The 26364-nt window shown below is 50.8% G+C and overlaps 2 protein-coding genes and 1 non-coding gene across 7 annotated transcripts; all 3 read right to left on the minus strand.

Annotated features, from left to right (window-relative positions):
- Positions 1-1138: 1138 nt before the first annotated feature.
- On the minus strand, positions 1139-9903 carry Rusc1 (RUN and SH3 domain containing 1). 2 transcript variants are annotated; one of them, XM_041656077.1, is made up of 11 exons: positions 9799-9903; positions 7721-9146; positions 7070-7480; positions 6214-6312; positions 6024-6100; positions 5773-5947; positions 5598-5703; positions 5409-5455; positions 4352-4901; positions 3664-3786; positions 1139-1740 (listed from the first exon to the last, which is right to left on the minus strand). In XM_041656077.1, the coding sequence occupies exons 2-11, from the start codon at positions 9060-9062 to the stop codon at positions 1572-1574; spliced, it is 3099 nt and encodes a 1032-aa protein (XP_041512011.1). In that variant the 5' UTR covers positions 9063-9146; positions 9799-9903; the 3' UTR covers positions 1139-1571. The 2 variants fall into 2 exon arrangements, with proteins under 2 accessions (XP_041512011.1, XP_041512012.1); XM_041656078.1 differs by lacking the exon at positions 7070-7480.
- A 215-nt stretch (positions 9904-10118) lies between these two features.
- Fdps (farnesyl diphosphate synthase) lies at positions 10119-19672 on the minus strand. Of its 4 annotated transcripts, XM_041655755.1 has the most exons (9): positions 19537-19587; positions 18624-18840; positions 18362-18524; positions 17076-17216; positions 11920-12123; positions 11581-11669; positions 11422-11494; positions 10809-11021; positions 10119-10374 (listed from the first exon to the last, which is right to left on the minus strand). In XM_041655755.1, exons 2-9 carry the CDS (start codon positions 18800-18802, stop codon positions 10174-10176), a joined length of 1263 nt encoding a protein of 420 aa, XP_041511689.1. In that variant the 5' UTR covers positions 18803-18840; positions 19537-19587; the 3' UTR covers positions 10119-10173. The 4 variants fall into 4 exon arrangements, with proteins under 4 accessions (XP_041511689.1, XP_041511690.1, XP_041511692.1 ...); XM_041655756.1 differs by lacking the exon at positions 18624-18840 and having other exon boundaries at positions 19537-19672; XM_041655758.1 differs by lacking the exons at positions 18624-18840; positions 19537-19587 and adding an exon at positions 19428-19451.
- On the minus strand, positions 15949-16053 carry LOC121451193. The gene has a single exon (XR_005974715.1). It is a non-coding gene; the product is annotated as a U6 spliceosomal RNA (small nuclear RNA).
- Positions 19673-26364: the final 6692 nt, after the last annotated feature.

Raw genomic sequence — 26364 nt, forward strand, 5'->3', positions numbered from 1 at the left:
TGCTCCGCTTTTACTGAAACCATCACTGAGACTGATGGCACTAAATGGAAAGCAGGGCCACTTCTGCCTTTCACCTCGGAATCTAAAGTATAATTTCAGACTTCCATCCTCCCTGTCTTTATTTAGCTCCATCGGTCCAATGAAACAGCAGTGTAAAAGCAAAGCAAATGGGGCTGTCGAGCCGGCTCAGTAGGCAAAGCACCTGCCATCACAACAGGGGAAACCAGTTTCATCCCAAGCACCACAATAGTAGGCAAGAAGTCACTTCCCAAAGTTACTGTCTGACCTGCATACATGTGCCCTGGTACCCATGTCCCCTCACACACACACACAAATCCAGAAAGAAAAAAAAACAAGGTGGTAGGGGGCTTGCTGATTCCGCAGAGGACCCATGTTTGGTTCCCAGAACCCACACTGGAAGCTCACAGCTGCCTGGAGCTCCACCAGATTTAATAGAGCGGTGCTTCTCTACCCCTTTGGAGGGTAGATATTAGATATTTACATTATGATTCATAACAGTAGCAAAATTATAAACAAGAATGACTTTATGGTTAAGGGTCACCATAGCACGAGGAACTGTATTAAAGGCCCAGCATCAGGAATGTTGAGAGTCACTGTAATAGTGACATGGTAGAAAATAAAACTCCCACGGTAGTCCTCTGACTGCTACATGAGCCGTCGCACGAGTCCACCCTCCCACACAAAGAGTTAAACGCATTTTTAAACACAAAGCCCCGCATCAGAGCCAGGTGCACACTTTTTTTCTGTTTGTTTGTTTTTTCGAGACAGGGTTTCTCTGTAGCTTTGGAGCCTGTCCTGGAACTAGCTCTTGTAGACCAGGCTGGCCTCGAACTCACAGAGATCCACCTGCCTCTGCCTCCCGAGTGCTGGGATTAAAGGCTTGCACCACCACCACCTGGCTTCAGGTGCACACTTTTAGTCCCAGCACCTGTGAGGCAAAGACAGTTGGAGTCCAGCCAGGGCTACCTGGTAAGATCCTGCCTCCCCACCCATAAAAAAACAACAAAAACTACCTATGCTAGGGGAAAATTGTACTTATCTGCCCTGGGCTCCAATAAAAGGCCTTCCCTCCTCCACAGCAGCCCCTATACCTGACACCCACAGGTACACAAAGCTGTTCAACTCCCACTTTTTATTGGGACAAGGAAGGAAAGGCAGACCAGTGGCAGAGGCCCACCCACCAGGGGTCCAGGCTTCCAGCAAACACTTAGCACAGCAGGAGTACATCTTAAATATAGGCAACAAGGACAGACAGACCACAGTCCTGTGGGCTTGGGGCAGAGGCAGGTACTATACTGCACAGTCCACAGGTGAAGGTAGGAGGGAAAGATGCTAATTTGCAGAAAGGAAGGGTTCTCTTGTGTAGACGGAGAAGGGAGTCCTGTAGACCGGAAGTCCTTTCTACACATCTGCAAGAGCAGATTTCCCTTTCCAGGTGGGTGCTAAGAGAAGGAGAGTTTACTCTAATTGTCGACAGAAATGAGTGTGTGCAGAAGGAAAAAATGCTCCAGTTCCCGAGAACAGCGGTCATGAGCTCTTCCAGTCCACAGCTAGAGAACAAGGGAGGTGTACCCCACAGGAACCAGCCCCTCCACACCATCACGCCCACAGCGAAGCCAGTCCTCATTCACTGTAGCAATGACATGAAGTACTTCCCCACGCTGGAAGCTCAGCTGGTCAGGTCCTGCAGCAGTGTGATCACAGAGAGCCCGGACAGCCCTGGGGGAAGTCAAAGAAAGAAGGATGAAGGGCCATACTGTCTATGGCAGATTACCCTGCTGGTTCAGCCCACACTCCGTGAGTTCAGAAGAAACTTGGGGTCACCTGCTGACATGTTGATTCTCTGGGGCTCTGGCCTCTCTGAACCCCAAACTGACTCTTGAATGATTACTTGAAATTGCACTTCCCTCTGGTATTAAAATTTTTACATATGCAAACAATATGGCCCTCCTAGCATTCCAGGCCCTCCTGATAGTGGGAAAGCTTCTCTGGGCAATCCAGCACCTCCTCACATTAAACCCACTTCCAAAGCTCGCTTCTGGCAATCCAGCACCTCCTCACATTAGACCCACTTCCAAAGCTCGCTTCTGGCTCCCTCCACGCACTTCCCCTTCAGCTGAACAACCATCACCCTTGCTGGGGTGGGTGCTACATGTAATCATTTATCTCTGAGAGCTTCTCTTGGTCTCCCCTCCCCTCTTCACACAGCAGTCACAGATTGTCCTGAAGCACAAGTCTACCATTCCCAGACTGCAGCCTCTCTGAGGGTTCCCAGTGCCTTGGAATGACATCCTGGGTCCACGGCTGGCCGTCATGTCGCACACTACCACACCTGCACCTCCCTGCCATCTCTCCTCCCAGACACTTACCAGAACCATTACCTCAACCCCAGGGACAGTGTCCCGAAGGGTTCCAGCTCTCTTTTGTACCCCAGCCATACTGCCCCAAACAATCTAATCCATTCCTAGCTACACATCTCTATCGGACTATATGCTCCCTGAAAGTCAGACACAAAATGAGGTCGTTTTTTGTTCTCTCCCTGGCATAATGCCTGGCAAAGAAGTACCTGGAATGCACTGAACAGATGAAAAATCAAAAAGCTTAATTCAGCCAGACATACTGACATATGCCACTAATTCCAGTCCTCAGGTCTGCGTTCTAGCAGCCATAGTGCCAGAGTAAGTCCCTGCCACCAAAATAAGGAATTAATAATTAAATTTAAAAAGCTTAATTCGGTGAACTGAAAATACCCAAAGAAACAGGGCCTCAAAAGTAGAAATCTGAGCCGGGCGGTGGTGGCGCACGCCTTTAATCCCAGCACTCGGGAGGCAGAGTCAGGTGGATCTCTGTGAGTTCGAGGCCAGCCTGGTCTACAAGAGACAGTTTCAGGACAGGCTCCAAAGCTATAGAGAAACCAAAAAACCAAAGAACCAAAAAAAAAAGTCTGAGCCAGGCGTGGTGTTTCCGGACTAGTGGCGCACACGCCATTAATCCCAGCACTTGAGAGGCTGAGATATACTGAGTTCAAAGCCAGTTTAGGTTACATGAACACACCCTGTTTTGTTTTTTAAAAACAAAAACAAAACAAAAGCTGCCAGGCATGGAGGCACACACCTTTAACCTTTAATCCCATCAATCTGGTCTACAAAGTAAGCTCCTGGACAGCCAAGGCTGTTATACAGAGAAACCCTGTCTGAGGGCAGAGTGGGGAGGGTGGCAGGAGGAAAAAGTCAAGAACTAACTGTGCATTTTTCTTTAATCGTGCAGGTGGATCTCCATGAGTTCAAAGCCAGCCTGGTCTATGTGATGAGACCCTGTCCAAACAATTTTTTATTTGGTTACTTTTTATATGTATGGGTGTTTTATATGTATGGGTGTTTTATATGTATGGGTGTTTTGCCTGTGTCTGTGTTCTGTGCACCACTACAGGCCTGGAACTGGAGATTCTGCTGGCAGGCTCCCAAATGCAGCCACCATGCCAGCATCTTCTTTTCCCAGACAAAGAAGCTAAGGCTCAAAGAAGTGAGTGTCCAGCAGTAACGGGTAGGGAAGAGGAAGTGTGATCTGCGTTTTACACACACACACACACACACACACACACACACACGCCCACTCTGGAGACAAGACAGACACAGCCCTTACCTGTCAGTCTGTGTCTGGCTGGCTGGTGGCTTCACAAGCTCCGCGGGAGGGGTCTCAGGAGATGTCCCCCGCTTCACCAGAGCCAACACACTCACTGTTGGGGGCAACCAGCTGGATGGTCTCCTAGAGGGAAGGATTTGGTCACTGAAGCCATACCACTCCAGAAAAAATTCAAGAATCCCCCAACTGGCAGTTTGGGAACTGCTCAGAGCTGAGAGCAGAGTGGGCAGCTTTAAGACCAATGGACCCATTAGGGTCTCCACAGCTAACGCCTCTGGCTGTCACTGAAGAGCCACCTGCTGGATCAAGCTCTGGAATGGGTCAGGGATTTTTTTTTTTTTTTGAGACAGGGTTTCTCTGTAGTTTTTGGTGCCTGTCCTGGAACTAGCTCTTGTAGACCAGGCTGGCCTCGAACTCACAGAGATCCACCTGCCTCTGCCTCCCGAGTGCTGGGATTAAAGGCGTGCGCCACCACCGCCCGGCTGGGATTTTTCTTTTCTAAAGGGTCAGATAAATATTTTCAGCTCTAAGGACCAAGGATGAAATCAGGAACTTTATGTAGCCACTAAAATGTAAAAATTTATGAATGTGACCATTAGAGCCCATAGCTATAAAAACCAAAGCCACCTAGCCACCGTGAGCTCTAGGAACCAGAAGGTCAGAAAAGGGGCAGTCCATGTGCACACACCTGGACCTGAAGGCTCCATTCTCAGTTTCTGACGGGCCCCCAGGCACACCAAATAGCCGCCCCAACCACTTGCTTTGGCCAGGTGTGGTCTGTTCCGTGGGCGGGGGTGCCTCCTGCGCATCCTCAGCTGTAGTTCCGCGACACCTGGGTCCCCACCGGAGAAGAGGGAAGCCCTCAGTGCCACCAGAGGCGTAGACCCGAGATGCCTGGGTCAGCTGATCCCACCAGCTGCCTGGTGGAGGGCGGGTTGAGGGGGCTGAAGAGTCGGTAGTGGCCTCTCCTGAAGTCCCTCGGAGACTCTGAGCCAGACGTCCGCCCCACTGGAGCACAGCCTGCACAGTCTGCTGGAGGGCAGGAGGGGGCGCTGAAGGGGCAGGAGCCTGCTGCAGGCCTAGGGGTAGGTGGTGGTGGTGCTCGAAAAGCAAGTCCAGGTGGAAGGTGAGTACTGAGAGCGGCTGCAGCAGGAGCAGCAGCTCTGTGGACAGGGATGGACAGCTTCCGCGCGCCAGGGAGAAGAAGCCAGTGGGCAGATAGAGGAGGGACAGTAGACCTGGAAAAGAGCAGCCAGCATCAGCCCCAGAGGACATCCTGCACCAATCCCAGAGTCAACAAATATCTCCTGGACCTCACTCTGTGGGGCACAGACAGGACAAGGGGAATAGCTGGGCTACAGGACCAATAGTCCTTTTCCAGAGGGAGGCATATGCACTTAGTGTTGTTAATGGAGAAACATTATAGGTTAGAGAGGAAGCATACACAAAGGTGAGGACCTCCCTTTCAGGGTAGAGATGGAACCTCACAGAGGAAGGAACCCACAGAAGAAATAGGCAAGGGGCCTATTTCAGGTACAGGGTCAGTGGATGCCCCAGGGGCAAAGAAGCCTCCAGGACATCGAGTGGAGAAAAAAGGCTAGACAATCTGGGCTCTGGTTCGCCTCCGCACTCTCCTCTGGAAAAGCTGTAAGCCTGGGTGTGTGTCCTGATATCAGCAAGAACCAGCAGGAAAGAACCTGTCCTAACCAGGAACACCCTGCCCTCCCATCGCAGTGGCTTCTGACCTGCATCCTCCTGGAGGCTGGAAAACCACAGTTCCAACTGTTTGGTGCTGGAGGAAAAAGGAGAGGAAAATTCAGGAAGGAGGTGGGGAGTGAGGGATGACGCTGAAGAGGGGAGGCATCTGGAAACCTCTGTGCCCTATCCACGATGTGGATCCAAGGCCGAAGAGCAGCGGGGAAAAGTCCACTCACTTGAGGAGGCCCAAGATGAAAGCGTGGAAGCGGCTGCGACTGCTACTCAGCGGGGCCAGTCTGCTGACCTGGCTGTACAGGGTCCCCATGGAGTGTGGGCAGGAACCTGAGGACGAGGCTGCGGTCAGCCAGGTCCAGGCCCTGCTCCCATCGATCCCACTCCCTCACAGCTCACCTGGCTTCACAGACGCCTCCACCACACTCCAAGGGCTGCTCCTGCGCTGCCCGGTGATGAGGTCCTTCCGGAACGGCTTCAGTCCATCGGCCACCAGAGCATGGAGGGCCGGGCAGAGGGTGCTCAGCACCAGATGCCCCACATCCGGGCTCAGCCGGCTATCTCCCAACTGGGCCTGGGGACAGAAGCAGGGCTAGCCACTGCTAGTTAAGTGTTCGCGCACCCTTTTACCTCCCTCAAAATCAACTCACCTTCTGAACCAAGTTCCGAGCAGCCCCAAAATGCGAGATGATTTTGTCCACTGAAGCACTGACAGCTATCAAGAGACCTGGGTGGAGATGGAAGACACATGAAAGCCCCTGGTGGGGGGTGGGGAAGGGGGCACGGATAGCTGGAGACCGAGGACAGGCTGATCTTCAGAAGGCAGGAAGGGCGAACTACCTTTCTTTTGCTCCTGCAGCTGGCCAGTCCCACTCTGGGCTTCTGCCATCCACAGCCGCTGGGCCCCGGGAACACCGGCAAACGACCAGGAACTACGTACTATATGTAAGGGAAGAAGACGCGGTGACGCTTTCTTACCAAGGGTTACAAGGGACGCCGGCTCCCTTGGTCTCGTGGTTTGAGAGTCATGGGAGAAAGAACACAGCCACCTGGGGCGTAGAGCAGAATGTATAGTCGTAGACAAACCTCAGCCCTTGCCACCCCCACCTCGGTTCCCATTGCCCTTCCTCTCCGGGAAGTTGGAGAGCCACACCGAACAGCTGTGCCTTTAAGTAGGGAGATGACTGGATGAGGAAATTGAGGGCTGTACCCACTCTGAGCACGTGAGAAGCCTCGACCAATGGAAAGACAGACAGGAAAGGGTGGAGAGTCTTGGGGAACCCACGTAGTCACCTTGCACCTTGTCAAATGCAAGACTTCAGCTTCACCCTACTTGGGGGCGGGATTCGTGGAGGAGGTGTGACTAGAACCTCCTGGGAGGGGACTGTGGGTCGGAACCACGGCCGGGAGAACTTCCCTGGCCGAGGAATTCCACAGAGGGTGTGACCCCAGGTCCCTAACAATGGACCCCCTAAGCTGGGCTGGAGACCCAGTGGAGTCGGCTGTTCAGCAAGGAGTGCAGTCACGCTCCTCACCCCCAGAACGTGGAGCAGGGCCAGCCTTCCCGGAGCCAACTCCGAGGGCGAGATCTAGCCAGGCACTCTAGAAAAAGGCTAAAATGCAGGCAGACTGGCCCAGGACAGGAGGGGCGGCGGGCCGAGACGTGGCCCGCGGGGCTGGCCCAGGTCCGTCTTACATTGCCTGGGCGGAGGCGGTGGCCTTCTGGTCCAGCGAGGGGCGGTCGGAGGACGCGGTGGTGTTGGCAGCGGGGGGGCGGGAACCTGGCGGGGTGGGGGCGCCGCGGCGGGGAAGGTGCTACTTCTGGGGAACAGCGGGGATAGCAGCAAGGCCAGCTCGGGGCTGGCCAGGCAAGGCAAGGCCCCCCGCGTGGGAGGAGAATAGGCTCCCACCGGGGATAGCCGCACAGGCAGCAGATGCTCCTCGGGGGGACTCCCTGTCCCCAGCAGCTGCAACCGGGAATTGGGCCACCCGGTTAGAGGCGTCAAGAGCAGGGACCTGGGTGCGCCCGCGCCCCCACCCTCCAACAGGGGGCGCCCGTCGGCCGAGAACCGGAAAACCGGGGGCCGAGGGAATCGCGGGGGACCGGCTGCAGGCGGGATTGGCGGGGCCAGGTGCGGGGGATGGGGAGGAAGGAGGGTAGCGGGGCCGACAGCCAGGCAAGGAGGGGCGGGAGAAAGAGGAGCAAAGAGTTAGTCCCTTCACTCCAAGACCCACCCAGTTTCCCTTTCCCGGGAGCGCGTCCTGGCCTTGGGTCAGGGAGGACAGCGCAGAAGGAGGGGACGAGGGCGGGCTCAGGACCCGCCCTCCTACGGTCTGCGCTTCTTACCCACGGCGTGCGCGCGCGGCTCCTCCGGCTCCTGCGCTGTGGGGCCCTCCTCACCCACGGCGGGGCTGCCAGCCCTGCCTTCCTCCGGCAGCCCCTCGGCGATGGGCTGCAGCCCAAGTCGATTCTTCTTCCTCCGCGGAGGGACGGGAGGGGGAGGCGGTCGAGGCGGGACCAAAGCCCACCCAGCCGGAGGGTCCCTGGGCGGGACTGGCGGTGGCTGGGCTCGGCTTCGAGACCGGAGTTCCTTAAAGGTGGTGACTTCTCGCGGGGGTGCCAAAGAACCTCCCAGAGACCCAGTCGGCGGGAGCTCTGTGTCAGGCGAGAAGACTATGAGCCAGTCGCTGCGATCTTTCTTGGCCTGCGGCACAAGGGGCAGCCCCGGACCCCGCTTGCGCTTCTGGGCCAGCTCGTGGAAAGACGTGATTGTCCGATGGGGTACCGGCTCCTGGCTGACGTCACCTTTCCATCCCCCATCAGTTTTCCCTGCATCTATTTTCGAACCAGAATTGGTGTTCAAACAAGAAGCCAATTTCCCAGATTCCGTTTTCAAGCTCGAGTTTGTATTTTCATCGATTTTCCAACCAGAGTCACTGTTCTCAATGGCTTTCCATCCAGCTTCAGTTTTCTCTGTGTCAATTTTCCAAATGGGGTTAATTTTCCAACTGGGTTCTGCTTTTCCTGCGTCAATTCTTCCATCTTCGGTCTCTGAGAGCTCAGAGGTAGCAAGATCCTGTTCCCCACTGTCGTCTTCCTCCTCCAGACCCGGGGAAGGTAGGTCCTGGCAGGTTGTCAGGGCGTTGCAGTTGGAGTCCAGACCAGGTCCGGATGGTGAAGATATTCCGGAGCAAGAATCCGGAGAGCAGCAAAAGCTGTCAGGAGAGCAGGTGCCAGGGTCCGCTGTAGCCAGAGGAGAGCCCGGCTCCAAGGGAAAGATGCTGGACTCGGGGTGGGCAGCCTCATTGCCAGGCAGGTCGCGAGAGTAGACTGACACTGGGGACTCGGGGCTAAGATCTGAGCAGGAGCTGAGAGAAGAGGAGCATCCGGGATCAGAAGGTGAGGCGGCCTCTTCGTCTTCCTGGAAAGGGTCCTGCTGGTTTTCTATGCTAGGCCCGTGCTCCTGGCAGCATCGGCAGGGCACAGCTGGACTGTTGGAGTTGGCATCCACCAGGGTCCCGCTGCAGGGCCCCCTGCTTTCCTTGCCCCCTGTGTCCCCTGGAGGCGGGGGTGTGCTCAGAGGCCCCTCTCGTAGTTCAGGACGGCGGGACAAGTGCAGGCCCAGGGAGACATGCTGGAGGTGGATGTGATTGAGGTTGCAGAGTAAAGCCCGCTGAGGGGACAGCATGGTGCTGAGGACGAAGGATGCCTTCCAGAGAACCAAGAGGATCCAGCCTCTCACATCCACCTACCTGGCAATTCAGGTGCAGACCTAGAAGACAAGTATGGTTGAAACCCAGATACTGCGATTGCGTGCTAAGGGCACTGGAGGTGATTGAGGACTAAAGCAGACCTGGGAAGGATCTGCCTGCCTTGGGAGATATTTAAATGAGATTCAAATCACCAAGAACAGCCCATTAGTTTCCTCTGCAGTATTTGCTGGTGGAGTCGAACATAACCTCCAGGGAACAGAGAAAGGAGGGTCATCAGAGAATGCGGGTGCGCACTCTGATCTTCGAGGGGGTGCGGGGCTTGAAAAAGAGTAGGGCCCAGAATAGACCCCAGTGCTTTCAAAGCAAGCTCTTCCAGTCTACCCTCTCCCGGAGGAAGGAGACCCCGCCCGGATGCTCTAGTCAGGTGAACGGTGGGGAACAAGGCGAAGGTTTGTAAGCGCAGGAGAGGGGTCTGGGCCGGATGATGAGAAAGCATTCAGCTGGTCAGCGCTGCATCTGCCCCAGTCCCAGTTCCTCCAGCTCTAGCCTGCAGCTTGCGTGCCCTTACTGGCTTGCTACAGCAAGGTTTGTCCACTCACTGTGTTTATGTCCATCTTCCAGCCACCACCACCCCTTCTTTATTTAGCTTCACAGCTCCCCTCCCATGTCCCCAATCATCCGTCCACACCCATAGATCGAGCCCTTCCTCACCCGCGGTCCTCCTGGAATCGACCGGTCCTCGGGTTTGTCTGCATCCCCGCCCAGCCGGGAACAGAGCAAAGGGGAGGGGTGCCGGCAAAACCCACTGTGGCTGCGCAGCCGCACCCCTTCACGCATGGGCGTGGCATAGCCCAGCCCCCCCCCCACCTCCACATGGGGCCTGACGGTGCGCCTGCGTCACCCATCCAGGCTGCTGCAGCTTTGGCTATAAGCAACCTCAGATGCCAACCTGGCCTCCAAGTTACCACCTTCCACCCCTCCATTATAGACAAAGCCGGACTCATGACTGGTGCAAGCATAAAACCACAGGATTCTGTACAATAATTTATTGAGATCCCTTCCCTCAAAGCCTTTGCAAGCTCGAGGTCACTTTTTCCGCTTGTAGATCTTCTTTGCTAGTTCCAGGAAGATGGTTGGGGGCAGCGGTGAAGAGTACTGCTCCACGAGGCTCTTGAGGCGGCTGTAGCTGTCTTCCTCGTACTTTAAGAACACAGCTGGCAGATCCAGCGCTTCATACAGCGCTTTCACCTGTGCCACCTTCTCTGGGTCCTTCTGCCCATAATTCTCCTGGAAGCAGGAAAACGGCTTTACTTGGCCAGGTCCAAAGGATCCAACAAATCATTCACACATTCCAGAACACTGGGAAAGCCATTCACTCCACTTTGTTGCTTCATTATGTAGATCTGCCTCAGACTCCCAACTGCCAAACGTAGCTCTCCTGCCTCCAACGTGTCTCTGGGATGCGAGATATGAGTATTGCCTCCCCCACACCCGTGTTCAGGTCCTGGCTCAGAATTACCCTTTCGCTATTCTATGCTGTCTCAGCCTTGGCACTGCAGAGGGTTATTGGGCACTGGGTGTTGTCTGGGAAGAGGGTCTAGATCCTTCCCTGGCTTCTTGGTTAGCAGCCTTCAGCACATACATCCAACCGCACTGGGGCTGCCAAATGTCAAATCTGACCCGAGGAGAGGACAAGCCAACCCCCAGGGCCCTCTGGGCACCTCTAAGATCTGACGCTGTTGCGGAGTGGCTCGTAGCAGACACTGAACCACCAGCCAGCTGCATTTGTTGTCCTGGATGTCAGTGCCGACCTTTCCAGTCACACTGGGGTCACCGAAGAGATCAAGGTAGTCGTCCTGGATCTGAAAGAACTCGCCCATCTCCAGCAGGATCTTCTTGGCATTGGCATGTTCCTTCTCCCCATCAATGCCTGCCTGCAAGGGAACAGCTGAGGCAGCGGGACCAGGCCCCTGCCCCTCCCAATGCTTCCTGCAGGCCACTGGCTAGACCCTGTGAGGTGCCACCATGACAGCTACACTTCCACATTTTTTAGCTATCTCCTTCTTACAATACGAAAGGAAAACTTGAAGAGCAAGGTCAGGATTGACCATGAACCCGACTGACCACCTCCAAGCCTAGTCCCTTACCTCGAGCTTCAATTCCCCTCTGCTCCTCCACCAGATGCAGTCCCTATAGGCCTCCCTCTGCTCATCTTCCAGTTCCATCTTAGGCCCCATCAGAGGGACTGAGAGGCTTGAAGCCATCCAGTCATACGATACTCGGGGCTCCACCCCAGAGCTCACAGGAGAAACGGTGACGCTGACCCTGATTTACCATGTACATGGCAGCCGCCACAGGCAGGTAGAAAGAATAGAAAGCCGTCTTGTACTTGACAATAGATTTGTACCTGAGCCAGGGGAGAAGACACATTCATGAGAGCAAGGCCCACCCTGAGGCCCTTACCACCCAGATATGGGTACCACTGGCCCTCACCTCTTTTCAGTGTATCTACCAAGATCCACATGGCCCTGGGGTGCTGTTATGAGGTCAAGGGTCTGCCCAATCTCTGTCTGATAGGAGCTCTACAAAGAAAGGGTAACAGATGGTTTCTAGGCCAGGCTTTCTCTAGAAATGGAAAACACTGGCATCCTGGGCCATACCCCAACAGTTGAAACTATACAGTCAGGCAACAGGAGAGAGACTCCAGGCTCACAGCACACCACAGCCTTCCTCGCTGCCTCTTCTTGCCACCACACCCTTCCCAGGCCACCTTAGCAGAGCCAATGAGCCCGTGCCACAGAGGGTAGAGCCCGGGAGACAGCCACAGGGCACCTGCAGAAAGAGCTCCAGCAGGTTCAGGTAGTAGGGCTGCTCCCTGCAGTACAACTTCAGCAGGCGGTAGATGCAGGCTTCCAGAAGCAGAGCATCATTGACAGCATCCAAGCCTATGCCTGGCTTCTGGTACCAGCAGATCTGTCCACGTCGAGTGAGAGAAGAATCCATGATGTCATCTGACACAAGAAAGAAAGCCTGGAGCTGGGAGAAAGAGGGGAGTAAGGCAAGGCTCCTGGGGCCTGCTCGCAGAGACAGCTGCTACTCTGGCCACCGCTGTACAGGTGGGAAAGTCAGTGTGGGGACCCTGACAAGTTACAGGACCTCCTCTCAGATGCCACATGCTGATGGACTAAAATTGAGCTATGCCCCCTCTAAATTGCTCTAAGACACCCTTGCTAGCAGGAAGAGCAAAACTTCAATGAATTTTTGTCCAAGTCAGTGACTGCATTATTGAGTTTTAGGCAAACCTGACAAGTGATAGTCATTTGGGAAGAGGGAGGGACCCTCAAGTGAAAAAGGTGTCCTAGCCCAACTATCCTGTGAGGAAGACTGGGAGGCATTTTCACTATGGGCGACACCCCTGGACAACATACCCATGCCTTTGATCCTGGCACTCAGGAGATAGAAGCAGGTGGATCTCCGTGAGTTCAAGGCCAGCCTGGTCCACAGAGTGAGTTCCAGAACAGCTGGGGTCACAGAGAAATCATGTCTCAAAACAAACAAACAAACAAAAACAACAAAAAAACCAGAGGGAGAGAACAGAGGCAGAAAGAGCAGGCTAAGCGAGTCATGGAGAATGAGCAGCATCCCATCCGACATCTGCATCCTTTCCCATCCTGACTTCTCTTGGTGATGCTATCTGGAAGTGTAAAATCAAAGAAACCTTGCCTAGGTTGCTTTTGATCACAGTGTTTTATCACTTGAATAGAAACTTAAGACAGGTTTTCCTTTTTAAAAAAAAAAAATGGGTCAAGAGATGACTGAGCGGTTAAGAGGTCCAGTGGCCACTCTTGCAGAGGGCCGAGTTTTGGTTCCCAGCACCCACATGACAGCTCACAACCATCGGTAGTTCCCAGTTCCCGGAGACCCAATGCCCTCTTCTGGCCTCTGTGGGCACTGGACACACACACATACAGGCAAAACACTCATACACAAAAGTCTTCTAGCCGGGCGGTGGTGGCGCACGCCTTTAATCCCAGCACTCGGGAGGCAGAGGCAGGTGGATCTCTGTGAGTTCAAGGCCAGCCTGGTCTACAAGAGATAATTCCAGGGCAGGAACCAAAAGCTACGGAGAAACCCTGTCTCGAAAAATAAAAAAATTAAAATAAAAAAAAAAGGCTTCTAATCATAAAAGTTAAAATTTTAGTTAAATTTTTTGAAAACTCTATTGGGCAGCCCCCCTCTCGAATCCTCCAGCAGCCCCACGGCATTGATTTGCACCCTCTTCTGGGAGCAGAGGCTGGGGATGAAGATCAGGCAGGGTCCGAGGGGTCCCTAAGCCTCCTCGAGTTCCAGGAACACACCTACAGCACCTCGCTGGCAGAGCCCTACGGGCCAAACAACAACTCTTCTTCTTTAGACAGTCAAACCCTTTACCTGGCCAAGAAAGATCATGAGCTTCTGCCTTGACCTCCACATCCCTGGTCTGCCAGCTTTTCCATTGGGCAGGGACTGAGCCAGGACACCACAGAGAGAGGCAGCACTCTACCACGCTTGCGGCTTTCCTGGCCTTACATACCCTCCTCTCAGCAAAGGGCTCTCCTCAACACAAGATGTGCTGTCCCACTGTATGCCCCCAGAGTCTAGCACTGACCTGAGAGTGGTACTTCCCAAGAGCTCTGTTAGGGATATGGGAACAGAACACTCAGCACCCATGAAGCTTTTGGTTTTGTTTCCTTGAGATAGAGCCTCATGATGCAGGACGAGCCAGGGTGGTCTCTACCTCAAGATCTCAACTAGCCTCAACACCGAACTCAAGAGTGCATGTTAACACCAAATTCTCAGTCAGAACACGTGATTGTTCAGCAACTTCTCAAGACAGGGCAATCTCGTTACTGGATTATTGCGCTGTGTCCAAAGTGCTGAGGACGGAACCCAGGGCTTTACACACGGCAGGAAAGGGTTTTACCACTCATTTTTAACCTGCCTTCCCGCTCCAAAAGGATGTATTTATTTATTATTTTTTTAACTTTTTCTATTATTACTGTGTGAGGGGCAAGTGCATGTTACAGCACACACGTAGCTATCAGGAGGACGTCAGGGGGTTGGTTTCTCTTTTCATCTGTCCCTAGGCTCTGGGGATGGAATTCACTTCGCTGGGCTTGTTCAGCAAGTGTGTTTACACACTGAAGCACCAGCCCTTCAGCCATTGCTAGGGGCAGGGGCTGTGTCTGGGTGCGGGTGCACACCACACAGCACAGCGGGAGTCACTCTCTTTCTTCTTTCTTGAGTTTCAGGGGATCAAACTCAGGTCTTGAGCCACCTTACTGAGCCACCCTGCCATTCCTATATTTTCAGAAGTCTGTCACTACACCGGCTGGTGGTGGCAGGGCACTTGGGAGAAGAAGTAGGCACAACTCTGAGTCTGAGGTCACCCTGGTGTACAGAGTCAACTCCAGAAAAGTCAGTGCTACACAGAGAAACCCTGTCTTGGGGGAACAAAAACCAGAAATCTATCACTACATCATTCAAACACCACAAATTGGTCCCCTAATAGACCCATAATTCAATAAGTCAGTCTGAGCCAGGCATGAACGCATACGTGGAGGCTGAAGCAGACGGTTTTGAGTATGAGGCTAGCATGAGCATGTGTACAGTGAGACCCTGCCTCAACAGCAATGGCCTGGAGATGCAGTTCAGGGATGAGAGTGCACTTAGCACAGACAAGGCCTGGGCTTCATCACCAACTTGGAACCCCCTCCCCACCTGGAAAAAAGAAAACAAAAATAAGCCATAGACATTCAAGGGTCAGGGAAGCTAACCACGTAAGACAAAACGATGTGGGGACCCAGGCAAATCAGAGCTATCCATACATGGGAGCAAGCATCCCACCTCAGGGAAGCAGCCTTCACTTTATTATGTATACAGTGTTCTGCCTCCATGCATGCTGGGAACTGAACTCAGGCCCTCTAGAAGAGCAGCCAGTGCACTGAGCCATCTCTCCAGCCCCAGAAAAATCATTTCTAGAAATAAACATGATGTCAAAAATCTGGGTTGTTTATATTGAGGAAGGTAACCCAGACCCAGAAAGGCAAATATCATATGTACTCACTCATAAGTGGCTTTTAGACATAAGCCAAAGAAAACCAGCCTACAATTCACAATCCCAGAGAACATAGACAACAATGAGGACCCTTAGAGAGACATACATGGATCTAATCTACATGGGAAGTAGAAAAAGACAAGATCTCCTGAGTAAATTGGGAGTATGGGGTCATAGGAGAGGGTAGAAGGGGAGGGGAGAGGAAGGAAGGGAAACGGAAAAAAAAATATACCACAAAAAGCAGGCAAATTCGGGGTGGTTCTGTTATGAGTTGTTACAAGTTTGTACAAGTGTGTACATGCCACACCATGTTTTGTGGTATGTACATGCTTATGAGTGTTGGCATATGTGTGCATGTACATATACAAGCTTATTTGTGCAAGTTTGTGCTTATGTTTGTGTATAGTGTATGTTTGTACAAATGTGTGCTTATATGTGCATTCATATGAAGGTCAGAGGTCAACATGGATATCTTCATTAGTTTTTAAATTTTTTTTTAAGATTTATTTATTTATTATGTATACAACATTCTACCTCCATGTATTCCCGCATGCCAGAGGAGAGCGCCAGATCTCATTACAGATGGTTGTGAACCACCATGTGGTTGCTGGGAATTGAACTCAGGACCTCTGGAAGAGCAGCCAGTGCTCTTAACCTCTGAGCCACCTCTCCAGCCCTTAGTTTTTAAATTTTTATATATAGTTTTGTTTTATAATAATCTTTATGTATATTTTCACACATTTGATAAAGATGTCAAAGTTAGAAAAACTATGGAATGCTTCATGAACTTGTACATCATCCATACACAAGGACCATGCTAATCTCCTGTGTATTGTTCCAATCTCAGTAACGTGCTGCTGGAGCGAGCGCTATTCTATCCATCTTGGTGTTGTCTGCACACGTCTGCCTACCATGTGCATGTCCAGTGCCCATCAAAGTCACAAGAGGGCATCAGATCCCCTAGGTCTGGAGTTAGAGACAGCTGTCAGGCACCATGTGGGTACTGACAATGGAGCCCAGGTCCTCTGTTTAAGTCATGTTCTTAACCACTAATCCGTCTCTGTAGCCCTTCCGTGTCTACCACTGAACCTGTGCTAGACCTCCCGGCCAACCACCACCGGGAATCCGTGTGTCTTATGTGCCCAGCACAGTTACAGGTATGCACAGCTCCATGCAGACACCGAGGAATGAACTCCAGTGTTCATGCCCAAGCACTTTACTGACAGAGACACTGCTCCAAACCCTGGAAATCATCTGGTTTGTATGTCTGTCTGTGTTGCATGTGTTTATGTGGGTGTTTGTGCTATGTGCACACATGGAGGCAACCAGGAGTCTCCCACATTCTCCACCGTATTTTATATTTATCTTTCGAGAGGACCCTTCCGTCACTAGCTCAGTGCTCACTGACAAGCTATACTAGCTCGTGACTAAGCTCTGGGGATCTGCCTGTCTCTGCTCTCGCCAGCACTAGCACTACAGGTGTGCGCCACCAACCTGAGTGTGGGCATGTGTGCACCAGTACACGGGAGTAGAAGCCAGAGGAAGATGTTAGGTGGCCTGTCTATCACTTCACCCTTTATTTCTTTTTGTTCTTTGAGACAGGGTTTCTCTGTATAGCCCTGGCTATCCTGGAACTTGCTCTGTAGACCAGGCTGGCCTCGAACTCACAGAGATCTGCCTGCCTCTGCCTCCTGAGTGCTGGGATGAAAGGTATGTACCAGCACACCCAGCGAGATTTAAGTTAAAATTTTCTGAAAATTCTGGGTCCCTAGTGTGCACACTGCCTAAATCTGACCATAGCACATAAGAGACAGACACATAGAGACAGGCAAAACACAAGCGTAGGATACACTTTCCCTGTCTGGTAACTGCCTCTCTCCACACTTCTTACCAGTTCTACACACCAGCCCACAGTCAGGGCCCGCTGCAGACTCTCGGCATCCTGTTTCCTTGGCTCCACCAGCTCCCGGAAGGCTTGGAGCACAGTCAAACCCCGATTGTACTTGCCTCCCACGGCATTGTACTCCAGGACCTGAGGCGGGCAGAGAGGACAGCATGGGCCACAGAGATGTTTCCTTTCCTCCTCCCTTTTTATCCCAACCCTGCCTTGGAGAGCTCCTTCTCCAGAGTCCTGTGGCGCATGGCACCATTCCCCAGGACCCACGTACCTGGTGCAGATGCATACTCAATTTTCCACCCGCGGCCAGGACTTAGAGCACCTCCACACAAGGCCCCTAGTAGGAAGGGACCGCTAATTCCTATAATCGCAATACTCTGAAGTTGGATGCAGGCAGGCTGTGTAAGTTTAAGGCTGACATCAAGATATAGAGTTCAGCCAGCCTTGGCTACAGAAAAACAAAATGGCCTCTCCATTTGGCCAAATCTGGAGGGGATGGCAAGGTTCAGAGCTATTTCTATCTTTTTTTTTTTTTTTAACATGCACTGGTAAAAAAATTTTGCCTGCATGTGTGTCTGTGTGAGACTGTGAGATCTTAGAGTTACAGACAACTGTGAGCTGCCATGTAGGTGCTGGGAATTGAACCCGGGTCCTCCAGAAGAGCAGTCAGTGCTCTTAGCCATCTCTCCAGCTCCAGAGCTATGTCTAAGCCAAAGGCATGTCCTCCCACTGTGCCTTCTGCCATGCAACAAAAGTACCTAACTAGAGACATCTCTTTAATACCTACACAGTATAAACAAAGAAACTACTCTCCTTGTTTTTTCCTCAAAGATAGGACAGAAACAACATTTATAAAAAGAACTCCAGACCTAGGCACGATGGCACTCTAGCAGATACAGCACACAGGCAGGGGAGTTTTGAGTTTTGAGGCCACAAAGACTAAATAATAAAGCTCCCTTAGAAAGATAAATCCAAGAGGCTAAAGAGGGAACTCGGCACCCAAGGGCAACTGCAACAGTTCCTCTCCTGAAGACAGGGCTCTATGATAACCTCAGCTTTCCTAAGGCCTCAGGAACAGCTGCTTAAGACCAATCTTAGAATTTCAGGGCACAAAATCAAAGGCTTCCCGAGGTCCAAGGCTCCACTCCCAAAGCTTCCACCTTCTGCAGAGGACCCACCTACTTCAGAGGAGACTCAGGGAAAAGCTGTTCCTTCCACTCTTACCAAAAGCCATGCAAAATCCACACCTCTACTGGCTTCTTCCACCCTGAATCCCTCACCTCCTTGAGCCGGGCAATGGCATCGCCTGTCTCCGGGTGGCCTAGCTCGTCCTCAGTCAGCACCTTGACAATCTGGGAGAAGTGCTGGACGAAATCCTCCCTGTCTTGGTTACAAGCCTCCAATTTCTGGTTCCCATTCATTCTGAGAGAGGTACAAAATGCTCTGAGGGGGAAAAAAAAAAAAAAAACCACATACACACACAAATGAGAAGTCTGCTAGGGCGCTTCCCTCCCCGAGGCCCCAAACCCCAACCACACTCACCGAGGCTCCTCTGTCCACACTTGGCACCACCAGCGGGCACTGTGCCAGGCCCCCAGGACTGGACACCTATATGCCAGGGAGGGTCGTTGTTCGGAACCAAGACACCTCTCCCGGGGTGCCCAGCAGGGGGCCGGCAGCAGGAAGACCCCCGCAGATCTCAGCCAGCGGGACAAGGGCATCGTGGGTGGGCATGGGGGCGGGGGCCACCAAGCACTCCCTGCAGGAGGAGTAAGCACCAAAGGTAGACGCTTGGAAGCAGTTACCTCTGGTATCCCCACCCTAAACCAAGCCTTTTACCTACTGCATCAGAATGCCCGACCCTGTTTCTGCTTGAATTTAAGAATTACAGAAAAGGCACACAGGAAATAAAACTGTATGTAGGGGTGACTGAGATCCAACAGATTTTCACTTCAACTGAAATGGCTAAAACAGAACGCTTTCTGCTTTCCAAGGCTGCATACACAAGGCTGGAGAGACGGCACCGAGAATTAGGGGATGGAAGATCGGTAAGTCACACTATTAATGGAAAAGCCAAGCTGAATTTCTGGGGGTAGTTGGGTAGCTGAGCCAACGCAGAGCATCCGAGGGGTCCGCGTGCCGGGAGGCTCAGGCTCTGCGCTACGCCTAAGGAGGGGACAGGAAGCGATGGTGCGGCGGGCGTGTGGTCTGCCTGCCTACGATCAACAGGTGGGCGTGGGAGGGCTCAGCACTAGCAACCCGCGGCCGCCGCACCGAGGACTTGGGAACACACCAGCCAGAGTTTAGAAACTGACGAAAGCCCGAGAGCCGCTCTGTCCGACCCACCGACCGAAGACCGGCAACTCCTACACAGCCTGGCCCTTCGGCGCCTCACAGCTTCACCAGGTCTGAGGCAGAAGCAAGAGTCGAATCCAGCCCGAACAACAACTCTCACCTGCTCCTTAACGCGACTTCTCCCAGGTCCGAGGTGTTTGCAGCTCACACCTAAAAGTGGAGCGCGCTTCGCACTCAGGACTCTGGGGCCTGTAGTTCCCTGTCTGTCGTCTCGGTAGGTAAACCCTAAATATTAAACTACAACTCCCGGCATGCGCGGACCGCGGAAACTGCAAGCGTGTCAAGCTGGGCGGCCGTAGCCGGGCTCGCTGATTGGCTGAGTGACCTCGTGTGAGCATGGGCCTTGTGACGGCTGACCAATGAGAGGGAGGCGCGCAGACCATCAGCCCACTGAGAGGTGGGTGGTGTTAGGCAACAATACACCTAGACCAAGAGTCTGGGAATTCGGACACGTGGTTACTGATTGTCACTCTTCCAGTGTATCTGGTTGACATTATTAGTAAGACCCCGGAATAACCAGCCTTGCAGCTTCCTATTCTTAACTCAGGCAAATCATTTCTTACATCTCTGACTCCACCTCATTTCTTCAGCTCTGAGAAGGCTGAAGTTCCAAGCCAGTTTGTGTCATACAGTTTTAGGCTACTCTGAAGACTATATGACTATGAGAGAAAAAACAAAAAGCCTTCATCCTAGGGCTGGAGATGTCTTAGCCATTAAGAACACCAACTACTCTTTCCCAGTGTCTGGGTTCAATTTCCACCACTTACAGGACAGCTCGCTATAGTCTGTAACCTCAGTTCCAGTAGGGCTGATGCCCTCACACAGACACATGCAGGCAAAGCACCAATGCAATTGAAATATAAATAATTTTTTTTTAAAAAACACACCCTCTCCCGCAGGTGTCTTTTGGCTCTCTTGCAGGAAAAAAAAAAAAAAAAAGATAAAAACCCAGAACAGAAATTCCAACCGTTGCACAGAATTTGCTAGCTTACCAGGTTGATTGCTATCTCTGTATTTCCTCCCAAACTGCTAAGTGTTTTCTGACCGACAAACCTCTCCACCAACGCAATAATCCCAATCAGACCAAATTAGACTGAATTAGAAGATGCCCAGGTGTAATGAATGCCAGCACTCCCGGGTTGGCCCCTGGAAACCATGGAAAAGGGGAAAGGAGAGCCAGAAAGACCACCTGAGAGGACAAAAGGCGGACCATGAGTTCATTTTTTTGCTGGGCAGTTTAAATAGCCTGTGGGAGTGGTCTTGAGCCGCCCTTGGGAGGAGTCACCATTTGGCAGCTTTCTCAGAGGTGGAGTTTGGACTGAGGCACCTCCCAGAGGGAGGGGCTTGAATGGAACTTTCAACCCAACATTCCAAAATGGGTGCGAGGAACTGGGGTGAAGCCAACCAAACATTCCAGTTTGGATAAAGAGGTGTTGGCTCAAGCCTGGCTGCTTCCTGCGGGCATGGGGTGATGTACAGGAGGAGAGAGTAGAAGTTGGTAGGCTCAGCTCAGTGAGAGGTGTGGCTGGAGAGGTATCTGGTTTACTGACATCCTGGAGACCTCACAGCTGTTCCTTAGGGAGATGAGAAGGCAGGTGGCTAGGAGAAAAAATATATTGTTGTTATTGGCCCTATGAATGGGGCAGGCCATGGGAAGGGGCATAGAGAAGCGCTCTGGTTGTCCAGGAGAGGCTCAGGTGAATAAGTGAGACCCCAGAGCAGATACGTCCTTTAAAACCAGATTTTAGTTGGTTGGTGTCCTTCTGAGCCAGGAGAGTTGGTACCTATGGTGAAGTCCCAGGAACTGCTGCAGCATTAACTGTAAGTGTCTTGGCCCAGACAGCAGGAGTGACCTGTAAGATATGCGTGAAAACCGGTGAGACTACAATAGGCTCTGGAGACTGTTCGTTTTTACCAGACCAGATTTCTTGATACAGCAGCAGAACTTTTCCCAGGAACCTGCAGGTATCTGTAAGACAACTGGAACAGGAACAATTTAGAAGTCAGTTAAAGGGAACTGGGAACCCTGGATCTCTGAAGATACACCCCAAACCTGCTAATCCTGGACTATGAAGTCTGTGAAGAGGCACACATGACTGTATTTTTAGCAGGAAACTTAACAAATGAAGTAATGAGTTACTGGTACCTTAAGCCATCAAATGCCATTAGACAGATCTGAGAGGGATAAATGAACAGAAATGAGACAGATTTTTTTACCTATGCAGGCAGTCCCAAGTCTCTCCATAGTCTTTGGAGAACGTTGTTAGCTTTAGAAGCAGTACATGCTGTTAGCTGTTGAGTCATGGAGGCCCAAAGATTTTCCTGTGTGGGGAGAGGAGATCTAGTCTACCTGTGTTGGTGTAAGACTTTAAGACAATCCTGAAGCCATTTTTGACAATTCTGAATCCTCTCAGCCTCTGTGCCATAGTGCTTCCCCTCCTCCCCTGGGAACCAAGGACCTAACAGCTACACTCGCACGTACTCAGTTCCTGAACAATTACCCATATACGTATGCTTTGGTTCGGTCCCCTGGTAAACGGGGTCAAAATGACCTCTTACCTCATCTGATCTGGCAACAGCTCTCCAGTCAATTATTGGTAATAGCCCTTTCAAATAAGCCAATCAGAATAGTCAAAGAACAACCCCCCCCCTTGCTTCTGTGGCCCCTTTAAAAGTAGACTGTACCAGCTATTCGAGGTCCCTTGGCTTCCCGAATTCTGGGGTACCCTGTCATGACAGAATTAATAAAATCCTCATGCTTTTGCATCGGCTGTGGTGTATGAGATGGTCTCTGGGGGCGACTCCTTCTCGGTGTTTGGATGCTAGAGTCCAACATTGGCAGGATGAGAAGACTGATTCCCCAGTATAATGTCCAGGAAGCTGATGAGGTGGAAGGCTGCTTTTTGTGGTGTGGGTGGCTTTGCCATACCCAAAGGCAAGGCTTGAGGCATGCTGTAACTAACCATACTGTAACTAATCTTCTTGGAGGAGCTAAAGGAAGCGGCAGGAGCTGGCATGTCTGTGTTCGAAGCTCTTTTGTTAAATGCTATACTCTCCGATTGGCAAAGGCACTTGATTGTTATATTTAAATTAGACATATAAGTTAAATTTAGACATGTATTTTACCTAATTAGTTACAGCTTACCAATGCTAGTGAATGTAAGAAGATTAAAAGGAATATTTTAATAAGTCAAAGAAGACTAGCACATGTGCGTACTCTAATCCAAGATGGCGCTGAGGTCAAAATGGCAGCTACCCATGTGTTTTGTATCTTTTAGAGCTGTTGTAACCTGGAGCTATAAGTTTTACAGATCTTAAAACACACACACATGCACACAGAGAAATAAGACAAACATTCTATGGAAACAAACACACATACACACATAAACATAAAAGTATACTGTGGGAACACACACACATATACACAGAGACAGAAAACAAGCCTTCTGTGGCCACATTATTTTAATAGACAGACAAACAAAATTTTTTTTTAGGAACAGACTGTGGCCTCCACAGACGCCCCAACAAATGACAAGCATAAACTTAATGGGCCCTGGGCCCTAGTGGCTATGTACTGAAGCCGATCTTAGACTGGCAGAGAGCACGGGTGAGAAGGGCGTTTTCCAACACATATCCCTGGGACCCCTGTCTGTCCCCCCATTGCATCTCCAAATGTTAAGTATTTTCTGACCAACAAACCTCTCCTCCAATGCAATAATCCCAATCAGACCTAATTAGAAGATGCCCAGGTTTAATGAAAACACAGAGAGGGGGAAAGGAGAACCAGAACAACCACTGGCGAGGGAATAGGGGAGACCATGTGTTCATTTTCTGGGGTGCAGTTTAAGTAGCCTGTGAGAGTGGTCTTGAACCTCCCTGGGGAGGGGTCACCGAGGCAACTCCCATGGGAGGGAGCTTTGAAATGGATGGGAGGGGACTGGGGTGAAGCCCTGCAATCAAACATTCCAGACTCTTTGGATAAAGGGGTACCAGGGAGCTGAGGTGATGTTTGCAACTAAACACAAACCAACCCTATCAGGAAGCTGCAAACTAAGAAATTAATGGATTTCTCATTATAGTGTTAGAAATAAAACCAGGGTCCCAAAGAAAGAGACCACTCCCACTCCCGCCTGAAGGATTAGAGTCCGGACAAGGCAAACTTCAATCTGGTGGTGAGTGTCTCCCCACCCCCCTCTGGCGGGGAGGGGTGTTTGGATATTACAGTCTTACTTCAGTCTTTTTTTAATATATTTATTTATTTATTTATTATGTATACAATATTCTGTGTGCATGTCTGCAGGCCAGAAGAGGGCACCAGACCTCTTTACAGATGGTTGTGAGCCACCATGTGGTTGCTGGGAATTGAACTCAGGACCTTTGAAAGAGCAGGCAATGCTCTTAACCACTGAGCCATCTCTCTAGCCCCCTTACTTCAGTCTTTAAAGAAACGGGTGCAACAGAAATAGGGGAGAGAGGTCACTGCTCCTGGCCCTCAAATTCCTGGACCACAGCAGGCCGTTCCTGCATAAACAAAGGACAGATGTATTCTGAGGGGAGGATGGTGAGTGTTAAAAAGATTAGAATTCCTTTTTCGTTCTAAGATTTGGGTAATTAGAAATTGGTTACTGTTGGTTTTAATGCTATTCAGTATGAGAAATGCCTAAGATATTCTCCCTTATAATCAAGTCTTAATATTGGGTAACTTGTTAACAGCAATGTCTTCAAGATATTGTTGCATTTGCCTGGATAATTTTTTGTATTTGTAATTTATAATTGAAGCATTTGTATCAGAACATAGGACTAGGAGGACACTGAGTATACCAGACTGTGTGACCCAATTTGTACTATGTACTTATTCCCTCTAATAAATGTTTAGTTATACTGCTGGGAAAAAAAAAGATTAGAATTCCTTGTTCTAAATAAAAATTTTAAGTTGTTATGTCTAGATCATGGAGTCCTGCAAAAACCAACAAGGGGACTGAGCCCCATATGTAAAAGCAAAGAGCCTTTATTCAAATTCAAACTTGGATTCTCTATGTGTCCAACACATTGGCACAATCAGAGAGGCGATGTCAGTTGTAGTGAGGTTTTTATAATCACAGAGTTTGGGGTGAGGGATTTCTAATGTTCAGGACCCTTGATTGGTTGACATTTGTCTAGCCCTGGTGAAAGGGGATGGATGTGTGCTGTGCTTTGGGACATCAGGTGGCCCTATCTATAATGGTCGGAACATCATCAGGAATCTGCGTTGGGATGGTCAATTCTGGGTGGTCTCAGTGTGGGATCTTTCCTGCAACCAGCTAATCTGAAACTCAGGCCTCTGTTGAGCTCGGAGGGCTGGGCCCTACAGTAGTATCTGATAGAGAAGGTGTGTTTAATATTTGTACCTGTAGGAAATTCCAAGTCACTGTGTTTGCTTTCAGGGCTACGATGCCACATCAGACTGTAAAGCAGAGCAAGACGAATTCTACAAGAAATAAAAAATCCAGGAGAATCTGAGAAGAAGAAGAGAAAATTGCTGCTCTAAGAGCTTCTGTGGAGACATGCCAAAAGAGAGCTGGCACACCCGGTGAATTACTTGCCAAAATCAGGCTTTGGGGGAAAACCTTCAACAAACAGTACGATAAAAGGAACAAATCAATTTTAGTAGCTTGTAAATAATTACAGTAGCATCTAAAATAACAGACTAATAAAATAACTAGAAGTAAACCAGACAAAACAATGAAGGATTTAGACATTGGGGAATTTTTTTTTTTTGCTTGATCTGGTGATGCAAGATGATTCATGGGGAAAAGTCACCTGCTGCCATCCCCAGGACCTACAAAAGACAGTCTTTTTAAAGTAGATAACAGTACCCCCATCAGTCTACAGAGTCAGTCTCAACTTTCAAAATCTCAGCAGAAAATTGTTGAAAAAAAATAGAAAAGTGAATGAGGAATTTATGTGAACCCCACATAATCAAAACAATCTCAAAATACAGCAAAATTAGAGAGTCATAATTCACAATTTCTACAAGTAATTAAAGTCGTGTGGTAATTGTATAAACTGATGACACGATGGATCCATGGTGTGACTGAGGGGGACTTGTTTCTCCAAGACACGGTTTCTCAGTGTAGCCCTGGCTGTCCTGGAACTCGCTCTGTAGACCAAGCTGGCCTCCAACTCACAGAGATCTGCCTGCCTCTGTCTCTAGGCTCGTGGTACCACCTGGCTAGGGGGAAGTTTATATTGTAGATATGAGAGAGAGAATAGCCAGAACCATCTGGAAGAGAGAGAAAATAGTAGATTGAACATGGCCGGCTGACTGGACCTGGCCAGGAGAGGAGGGAACGATGAGAAAGAAAGCATGGCTGCGATCAGGTATCAGGGAGGGACGCTTCTGAGCTGGAGGGGTAAGGTGGTCGTGTACCTGGGAAGAGCTAGGTGCTTCTGAGCTGGAGGGGTAGGGTGACCGTGTACCTGAGAAGAGTTACGTTGTTGTGATATGGGGGAGAGGGAGGTTGTGAGGATTGGAGGCCAGCAGTGCTTTTTTGTTCCCTCTGACAGGTATGAGGGGAATATCTCCTTTGGTTGAGGAGAGCCAGCTTCACAAGCTCCTGGGGAATGCTGGTTTGGGTCAGAATTTGGAGAGATGGAGTTTCCTTTGGACCTGACAGTAACGACAATAAGGAATACATACAAACCAAGGTATCAGAAGTAAGAATTAAGAAACAAACTCATGCCAGGCAATGGTGGTTCACACCTTTAATCTCAGCACTCAGGGAGGCGAGGCAGAAGCAGGCGGATTTCTGCGTTCAAGGCCAGTCTGGTCTACCGCTCTAGCTCCAGGACAGACAGCCAGGGCAACAGAGAGAAAGAAAAGTAAGAAAGAAATTCATGGTCATAGCCAATTAGCTCTGTCAAGACACCAAGTCTGTGCTGGAGAGAA

The sequence above is a fragment of the Microtus oregoni genome, unplaced genomic scaffold (assembly GCF_018167655.1).
Source record: "Microtus oregoni isolate MIOR12 unplaced genomic scaffold, Mior012 000007F_ref0000211, whole genome shotgun sequence".
NCBI classification, from domain to species: Eukaryota; Metazoa; Chordata; class Mammalia; order Rodentia; family Cricetidae; genus Microtus; species Microtus oregoni.